The following is a 10,426-nucleotide window of genomic DNA, read 5'->3' as shown; positions in this document are numbered from 1 at the left end:
GCCAAACCAGCAAACACCAATATTTACTGATGGTTCAGTTCAGAGATTTCTTCATGAAAATCCTGAATTTGTCCAGTCAGCCCAACTGACCTTCATCTAGATACTGTGTAAGTTTGCACAAGGTAGCATGGAAGATTTTTCAGATGATGAAGAAAACACTGAACTCTCATTTGCTAACATGCAAATAAACAACTTATTTGCATTGTTTTGCTTTATCCAAAGAATTTAATCTGGCTATTTGAGTTCTGGCAAGAATCATTACAAAATATATATATATATATATATATATATATATATATATATATATATATATATATATATATCAGAATAGAAAGAATCAAATCTGGTTTATGGAATTTCCTAAGCACTGAGGTTTTATAAACACTTCAAAATTAGGTCTAAATAATGACCTATACATATGCTATTCAAAGCTCTTCCTATGGACTCTGAGTTGTATCGTAATTGTGCATTATTTCTTAAAAGTTCAGTACTAAGGCTGAGCATGGTGGCACACACCTGTAATCCCAGCATCTCAGAAGACTGAGGCTGAGGTTTAAAGCCAAATTCAGAAATTCAGCGAGGCTATAACAAATCTAGTGTGATTCTGTCTAAAAATAAAAAGGGCTGAGGATGTTGCTTAGTAAAGCACTCTTGGGTTCAATCCCTGGCACCAAAAAAAAAAATTTAATACTAATAATACTTATTTGTCATCTACATTTTTTTTTGGTACCTGGGATTGAACTCAAGGGCACTCAGCCACTGAGCCATGGGATTAATGATAATCCCATGGCTATATTTGTACCAATACCTATTCTGCTATTTAATCCCTAGCCCTGTTTTGTATTTTATTTAGAGACAGGTCTCACTGAGTTGCTTAGCACCTCACTTTGACTGAGGCTGGCTTTGCACCCAGGATCTTCCTATCTCAACCTCCAAAGCCACTGGGATTACAGGCTTCTCCTTTACTTTTTACAAAGGCACACCTACATACACAGACACAAACACACTCACCCTAAAACACACATTTATTTGGATCACAATTCCCTTTTTTCCTATCTCAATAATTCTGATTATTCACTTAATCAAAATTTATTATGCATTTACCTCATGCTTAGAACTGTGATAGTTGTTAACACATTGTTTAAAAAATGCTTTTGAGGGCTGGGGATGTGGCTCAAGCGGTAGCGCGCTCGCCTGGCCTGTGTGCGGCCCGGGTTGGATCCACAGCACCACATACCAACAAAGATGTTGTGTCCGCCGATAACTAAAAGAAATAAATATTAAAAATCAATCTCTCTTTCTCTCTCTCTCTCTCTCTCTCTCTCTCTCTCTCTCTCTCTCTCTCTCTTTCTCTCTCTCTCTCTCCTCTCTCTAAAAAAAAATGCTTTTGAGTATATATCATAGAGTATTAAGTGTAAATGTTCAGTAAACTTGAACTATTTCACCAGTGGATGTGAAAACAAGTGGAAATCTTTCTGCTGTCCTATGAAGCAGACACTGAGGTGAATGAATTCATCTACACACAGAGAATCCTGTTCATGCTCTGCCTTTCTTTGGCCCAGCAGGGTCTATTCCTCCATCAACACCAGAGACCTCCAGATTTTATCCACTTCCCCTCACCTTCTACTAACATCTGCTCAATGAACATCACTACAGACACCCAGGTAGATAATAAAGGATAATGCATTGCCTGGTCAAAATGGGGAGTAGCAGCATGATAAAATTGATCATCTTCAATGGCTAATGAAAAAGTAATGGATTTTTGTAACAAATTCAGGAAAAATTACTTAGAAATCAGAAGAAAAAATGCTTCGTGTACTACTGAGATTGCACATAAAAACATGGAGTATACAGGGCTGACCCCACTCTTGGCACCCTGAAAAGAATACTGAACAAAAAGAGTGAATTCAATATCTGGAAAATTCTCACAATTGCCCTACCTTTAGAGAAGAGATACATGGAGAAGGAAAACTAGGACAGCATGGGACGATTTTTATGAAAAACTCCTAAGAATAGTAACATAAATATATAACATAAACATAAATATAGCACTTAGTAACATAAATGGCAGGAAAGGCACCTCTGGCTTGGCTCCTTCCAGGAAGCAAAGCGTATAGGAAAAAAAGTGCAATGCAGTCAACTCAACAGGTGGGGTTCATTAGAGTGGGTGGTGCTACTGGAACTTCATGGGCTTTTAAAAAGGGGGCAAAACTTGGGTTCCAGTGAGGGCTGCACTCACCCTGAGCAGCTCTCCATGAAGCCCCAACTCTGTACCTTTCACCTTGGAAAAGATTTAGGTTTACACTTAAATAACAGCTCCTAGGGAAGACAGGCTTTCCTAGACAGGGTGAGAATGACATCAAAGGTATTTCCCACACATCTCATCCACAAAGCAGAATAACGAGTCAGTCCCTCAGAGTAGAGCAGTGTCTTCATCTCAGAGTCAATATTGTATGTGTGTATATTTGGGAGTTAGTACATTTCATTTTAATTTTTTCACTTGCAACAAGTTTTAAATACTGACCATACCAAATGGAAGAAGTCAAACAAGTGTTAATCAACTATAATTTTATCTATGTTTCTACTTAGAGTATTTTATCTATAATGATAATCCCATGGCTATATTTGTACCAATATCTATTCTGCTATTTAGTAAACTAAATTTATTCTAGATAAATTTAGTTCTAGATTATCATCATTCTAATTTAGTAGAAATTAAAGTAAAAACATTATTGAATCTCCTTCCTTCCCCTAGATTTTGAGCAGTGATACATTTAAAGGTAATTTTGACATTTGTAGAAAATAAAAAATATGTTTTCTAATGTGAGATACATGTTTTACATCATCAGAAAATTCATACTGAAAAAAATACCTTCTATGTTTAAATGAATGTGCAGAGCCTTTAGGTTTCATTTAAGGCTTAGTAACCTTGAGTGAGTCCATAATGGAGAAGAATCTTAGCAATATATTGTATGTGATCAGGCTTTAAGGTAAAATTCTGACATTAGGTTTTGCCACTAGGTTCATGACATAAAAAATATCTTACAAATATGCCAAGAATTGCAATTATTTTAGTGTGAACTCAGACCTCACTACACAGCAATCAAGATACCCTGGAGAGAAATATTTCAGATTTAATAACTGCAAATCCTATTTGTAAAATTATTTAACCAATTCTCATGCTATTCTCTATAGCATTTATATGAAGAACAAATAAGTCTTTACTTCTCCAAGATTAACTTTTGGTCTTACATACTACATTCAAGCTATGGTCAAATATGTTAAAACTCATGACATATCAAAGGTACTAGTACATTTGAAAATTTCCAACTATCTTCAACTTATAAACCTTTTTTGAGATTTCTTGCAAAGTCTACCTCACTATTTTTTGAGTTTTATATCTTCCTTACAAGCCTTTCATAGTGGTGTCCAGAAAGGAAACCATAAGAGAAAAGGCATTACTTCATGCAATGAGAATCAGCACAGTCCATGTTTCTGAACAAGGAAAACACTGTCTTAGTATTTAATGTCTATGCCAAAGAGCATATGGAAGAGACTGAGCATGATGTAAAATTACACTGTGAGTCATCCTGCCTACTGTGTTTCACACACTCTGGTCCTCACAGTCCTCACCATGTTATGTAGGTAAGGAATGTTCTACCAACTGAATGAAGAGCAGGCAAGACCATTAGGACCTGGGGTTTGTATTGGAGGAGAGGAATGTGTTCCTAGAGACTGAATGTATTTTAGAAAAAATGCAGGGGAAAAGGTGGCCATCTGCTGCATTGAATGGCCGCAGCTGCTGTGTAGCATGATTGATGATTAGTCTTATTCTTGTAATTAAAGAGGGAAAAATTATCAGAGCGGAGAGATCAACCAAAAGAATCACAATAGCATGCTGTTGATGAGAAATCATATTCTAGAATCTAATGTAAATCACTTAGTGCTTTCTGATAATTTGGGACTCATTTTGAATGACTTCTTCATGGTTGTTGTCAATCATATTTTGTTATTTTCTAACTTTCACCATCTGCTTTGTATTGGGCTAATGAGAATTGTAACTTCTCAGCTATCTATTTAGCAATTTATTATTTTATTGTTCTATGACATAACTGTTAGTATATATAATACTTCTCTTTCTCATAAGATCTGAATTATATCAGTGTCTCATTTCAATCCAAGCTTTAAATGATTTTTTACATGTCACTTGCTCCAACAGGTTATGCAGATATTTTTGTTTATTAATCAACTCTATTTAAGCAAAATTTATGTGAAATAAAATGAAAGAATTTTGAATTGCAGTTTATTCTACAACATATGGAATCTTTTAACAATCATATGTTTCAAACTGAGAAATATCATTTAGTTACATCTTAGGCACAATTCTTTTTTCTCCATAAATTTAATTTTTCATTTGCTTAACATCACTCTTAAACTTCTGTCTTTGTATTAGTGTGCCTGGCCAGTCACAAAATACCACATGTTCAGTAGCTTAAACATAGAGATTTATTTCCTCACAGTTTTGGAGTTTGGAAGTTGTAGATCAAGTGACCAGCAGAGTTGGCCTCAAATAAGGCTGCAGCCAATTTTGCTGATTTGTAGGCAGGTCACTTCTCACAGGACCTGTCCTCACATGGCCTTCTCTGTGCATAAAAATTCCTAGTATCTCTCCTCCTCTTATAAGGACACCAGTCTTGCTGGCTTGAGGACCCCTCATGAATTTATCTGATGTTAATTTCTTATTTATTTCCTAAGACCTTTCATCTAACTCAGTCAGAAAATGGGCTAAAGATTCAATACATGGATTGACAGAGTTTGCAGGGAGCAAATGATATAGTCCATAATTTTTTTTTGAAGAAAACGCATAAGCAGGATTTTTAGTGAAGAAGTGTATGTTGGAAATAGCACTACTCGTTTTTATTTGGAAAGGATAGTAAATAATTTAATTCCTAGGACATATTTTTTAGCTAAATATTTGGGATTACCATCATGTTTCATAGGACTTTGAAAATACATATCAGTCAGCTTCTGGTATATCGTTTTTTCAGACTTTTCTGATTAAATTTGGTTTTTCCTCTTTTGAGATTACTGCCCCAAACTTTGTAGATACTTTCTGAATTTCTATTTGCCTCTGATGGTGCCATTATAGAATAATATATACAGGTATGAAAACATCACATATGATATTTCAATAATTATGGAACATATACTAGAAAAGATGCATGTACCACTATTAACATGTACTTTAGTTGATCCAAGGAAAAGGAAATTTATTATCACCTTAATAAATAACACTTGAGGCTAGGGTTGTGACTCAGTGGCAGAGCACTTTCCTAGCATGTGTGATGCACTAGGTTCAATTCTTAGCACCACATAAAAATGAACAGATAAAATAAAGGCATTCTGACAATCTACAACTACAAAAAAAAATTTTAAATAAATAAATAACACTTGGCCCTTTGTTTATAGCAACTTTGTTCATTTATACTAGAAACAAACCAAACATACTTCCAGGGGTGAATGCAAATAAACTGTTGTATATACATACATGAATTACCACTCATGTACTAGACATCCATGTGGATGAATCTCAAACACCTATGCTGAGTGAAAGAAGGCAACCTCGGATACATCCTTTATGATCTATTTATGTCACCTTCTGAGAAAAGCAAGACTATAGGGAGAGAAAACAGATGAGTATTTGTAGGAATTGGGGTTCAGGGAGGATTTGACCACAAAAGGGAAGTGTACGAGATTGTTGGGGGTATTGCAAACGTCCCATTTCTAGTGGCATATACATGAATTTATTAAAACTCACACAACTGTACACATTTGATACTTTTAACACAGGCTTTATTTATGTATCACAGGCAATAAGGAAGAGAAAGATCTCTGTAGGAGGACTTTAAAAAGTATTTTATCAAAGGTAAAGTCAGTACTAACATTTACTGGTGCGACACTAGCAAGTTCTAAATTCACAAGCAGAGATGCCAGTTGTCACCACAAACATTCATTTTGACTATTCAAGAATTTTCATTATGTAGCAAATATATATATATATATATATACATATATATATATAAATTATTACAAGGATGAAGTAAATAATTATAAATAATTACATGCAAATAATACACTTGTAACTGCAAAGGATAATATTCAGATTAAACCAAAGCACTTGTGACACCTTAGTGGAATAGCTGTCTTCCAATTCAACAAATAAACAAGGAAAAACAATATGCTATCTTTTGTGGACATATTAACCAGGAGCAAATATCATAGAAAAAAAATAAGAACATTTCACATACGCACCAAAATTGCATATTCTTTTACATCTTTTTCCACCACATTCATGACATGGGGGAACAGCCTCCTGTGGATGCTTCATAACAACATGGGGCAGGGGTGCAGTTCTGCAGGGGATTATTATCCTACCTCTCTGCTACACCTTCACACAGTATTAGATGAGTATGAATATCTCAGAACCTCAGTTTCTTCACAGGAAATATAGTACCTCAAATTTATGAATTATACTGCTAATTGGCCACATAAAAGTTGCAATGTCCTCTTTTTAGTGGCTATTTTTGCAGATATCCACTTTGTATTTTATAGTATATGTTTCCCATTAAAATGTCTCCAAAAGACACATAGGTGTTCAGCATAGATTTTTTTTCAATTAATATATGAATGAATGACAATAGGAAAATGAGAAATCCTTTCCAAATACGATCCCTACAATTTGAAGGAATGTGTTTGGGAAAACCAATCATGAATAAAGAATTTATCAACTTAAAAAATATACAGAATTCTGTCACTAAAGATTTGACAACATTGATCACAGGTCACATAACATTGTTTCCCTGTCCTTTAACTACCTATCAGCCTAATTTCTTATAAAACTTTTACCTGTTTTATTAGCTCACCTTTTGATTTGCTACCTAATCAATATTAATATCATACAAATAACAAAAATTCTTGGTAATGATATGGTTGTAAGTATTTCTAATTTTCTGTTTCTATGACAAACTGATCTTTTTCCTGTTTGTTAAATACAAGTACATGATGAAATAAAGTTAACATAAGCACTAATTTTTCAGAGTAATATTCATTAAAAGACTATTATCAATCAAGATTCAGTTGTCCTATGCATTAAAATTGAAATGTTTTATGAGACACATTTGAAAACCATTGAACATTATTTAATATATTGCAAAATGCATTGTAGTCTCCCATGGATTTCCAATGCAAATTGTATATTTTTAATAATGATTAATACCTTCCAAGAATCTGAAACTGATGAAAGAGGATACTCAGAACAAGTCAGCCTCATGATTATGAGGAAATTTTTATAAACATTTGTAAATTAGGTCTTGTATTTGAAAGAATGGATTTAGTGTATAGATGTCTAATAGTTATATTTCATTTTTCATTTCTTATCTGCTATTTTAGGCACTTATTCTAAATTAAATAATTAATTTATGAATATAATTATAGTTTTATTTTTAGTGATCATGTTTCATATGCAAAGATACATTCATAAATATTCTATATTTTACATTCCTCATTTTAAAATCTAAAAAGTTAATGACTGACAGAAAATTCATATTATTTATTACTATAAGGCTTATTATCTTTAATGACTTTGCATTGATATCCTTGCATGTATAAAACATGCTAATATACAAATTTGCATATGTACTGCTAAAGTTGCAATATATATAGTTACTATATTTTTCAAACATAATTTTATAAAATTCACAAAGCTATATTTCATATAAGAATATTTGGAAAGTACAAACTTGCAAGAATTTTGTGTTAAATTACTTCTTTCTAGAATATGCAAAATGATCCCAAAATGGTCTATGGACCTGATGGCTCAGAATCTTGGGACTTGCACCTCAGCCTCCACAGCACTGACTGAGAGGCCTGTCTCAGCTTCCCATTCCCTAGAATCAGGACAAATGAGTGGCCTGTAGGGAAAGCTGCCCCAGCAGCCTTAGTCAAAAACACAATCAGATAACCGTTCAGGAACCCAGAGGTCAAAAACTGAACAAGAAAGGACAGAAAGTAAATGGCATATAGTAGCAGGAAGGCGATCACAGTTTGCAAGGCTTTCACATGGGCCGTGGTGCTGGTGTCTCTGGACCCTTTGGCACTGTGCTGCATCCTCTTCAGATGTTTCCACAGAGAGAAGATTAGTAGGAGAAAAGTGACCAGGGACACTGTGAAGGGTACGAATGTGAACACAGAAATGGTGAATGATAAAAGTATGAAAAAATGTACATCTGTACTCAGACCGGAGCTGTCAGACAGGTTTCCTCTGTATTCATCAACACAGGAATCAATGTGTAGATTTATAACCATAATGTTTAAAAACAAGATGACTAGAGACACCATCAGTGTCCCTGAAATAACTATTTTAATTCTCCACCTTAAGTACTGAAAAACAGAGTTAGAAAATGTGGCTATCTTGAGAAAGTAAAAGATGCTGAGGCTTGTAGCAAACCAGATGCTGAAATGATTGATTACTGTATAGGTAGAATAAATGATTCTGATAATCATTACAGTTGCCCATAAATTTGAATACAGCACAGGTACCCACCAATCTAGGAAAAAAATCCAAACCGTACCAATTCTGAAGAGTGCCAAAGCAGTGAGGATTTGATCAATTGAAGAGATCTTTCTTCTTTTGACCCAGTCCATGCAGTTCACCAGTACTATGAATCCATTTCCTAAATTTCCCATTATGAATTCCACACATAAGATAATTGAAAACATGCTCTGTTCAACAACAACCATTGTCTGTTAGAAAAGCTCCAATGACTAAAATCACTGAAGATTTGCTAATGCATCCATCTAAAAGACTGTGTATAATTAATTCATGATAAAACTCCCATCTTCAAGGTCAAACCAGCAAACATCAAGATTTGCTCATGAGTTGGTTCACAGCTTTCTTAATGAAAATCTTGTGATTTCCCAGACAGCACAGCTAAGCATCATCCTGATATTGTGCTCTTACACACAGTTGCTTTTTGTAGTTGACGCTGAAGGAAATGCTGAAATCTCAGGTACTCAAATGCAAATAAAGATTCATTTATTTGCATTGATTTGCTATTTTTCCCTTAACTAAATATTTTAGTCAGACTACTTAAGTCATGGGCAAGTAACCTTATAAAATACGAACACATATAGGATATAATTAGATTCTAAACTGGCATGCAGGACTTCCTTATCACTGAGGTTTTAAACACTTCAAAATTAGGTCCTATGTAGACATTTTTCCAATGATGTTCAAAGCATGATAGTTATCCTATAATCATATATATTATATATATTTATATCTCAAATGCTTGGCACATCAAAATGTACATATCTATCATTTTACCTTTCACAAGGTCATGCATGCACACACACAAACTCAGAAACACACATTTATTTGAATCCAGATACCAACTCATTTTTTCTAATCCCAAAATTCAGGTTTTTACTTATTCATCATTTCATAGGAATCTTTCTCTTGCTTAGTACTGTGATAGTCATAAAGATATGGCTTCAAAATACTTTCAAGTATCATTGATGCAGTATTAGGACTATTCTATCTGAAAAGAAGTGAGAACCCTCCTGTTGAGCTGTAAGCAGCCACTGAAGCAAATGAGTTCATCCACTCATGGAGAATCCTCCTCATTCACTGCCTGCCCCTTGCCTAGTAGGGATCACTTCTTCAACTGCACCACAGGGCTTCAGATTTTATCCAACCTCCACTCACATCCATGATCATCACCAAGGGAACAAGATAGATGGAGGATGATATGCTGCCTGAAAGACGAGGGGAATAGGCAGCATGACAAAATTGTTCAGTAAAATTAAAGAGTAAACAAAGGACCAACAATGACTTCCAAAATCAGCAGAAAAATGTATCATAAACCTTAAAGATGGCAGAGGAAGACAGGCTATTTCAGTGTGTAGGGCTGAACCCACACACAAGCCCCTGAAACGATACTGAGCAAAGAAATGAAACCAATATGATGGAAATATTCATGAATGCCCAACATTTAAGAAAGAGACATACTGACAGAACGTACATTAGCCCAGCATGAGAGACTTTTAAGGAAAAACTCCAAAGAACAGAAGTGCAAACATACCATCAGTGTAGAGGCAGGAAGGCCTCCTGGTTCATCTCTTTCCACATAGAAAAGAAGAGCTCTCCAAACAGACAAAGAGAAAAGGAAGCAGGCCCAGGGGCTGGGCTATGTGAAGGGAGTTCTGGTAGTGGAGCTTTGTGGGCTTTCAGAAAAGAGACAGAACTTGGGTCCCAGCAAGGGCCGCACTCATCCCTGAGCAGTTCTCTCTATGGCCCCACTGTTCTGGATGGGAACAGTTTCACTTTCCACCTGAAAAATAGCTGTTAGAAAGATAAAGACAATCT

The 10,426-nt window shown here is 34.9% G+C and overlaps 1 protein-coding gene across 1 annotated transcript; it reads right to left on the bottom strand.

Annotated features, from left to right (window-relative positions):
• Positions 1-7,860: 7,860 nt before the first annotated feature.
• LOC113199223 (taste receptor type 2 member 14-like) lies at positions 7,861-8,799 on the bottom strand. The gene has a single exon (XM_026412097.1). The coding sequence runs from the start codon at positions 8,797-8,799 to the stop codon at positions 7,861-7,863; it is 939 nt and encodes a 312-aa protein (XP_026267882.1).
• Positions 8,800-10,426: the final 1,627 nt, after the last annotated feature.

Source organism: Urocitellus parryii, chromosome 5 (genome assembly GCF_045843805.1).
Source record: "Urocitellus parryii isolate mUroPar1 chromosome 5, mUroPar1.hap1, whole genome shotgun sequence".
In the NCBI taxonomy this organism is placed as follows: Eukaryota; Metazoa; Chordata; class Mammalia; order Rodentia; family Sciuridae; genus Urocitellus; species Urocitellus parryii.
Note: the sequence above shows the minus strand (reverse complement) of the source record. Positions and strands in the feature narration are given on the sequence as shown.

Excerpts from the sequence above, each read along its gene's own strand:
- LOC113199223 (XM_026412097.1), bottom strand. The coding sequence starts at position 8,799 with ATGGTTGTTGTTGAACAGAGCATGTTTTCAATTATCTTATGTGTGGAA.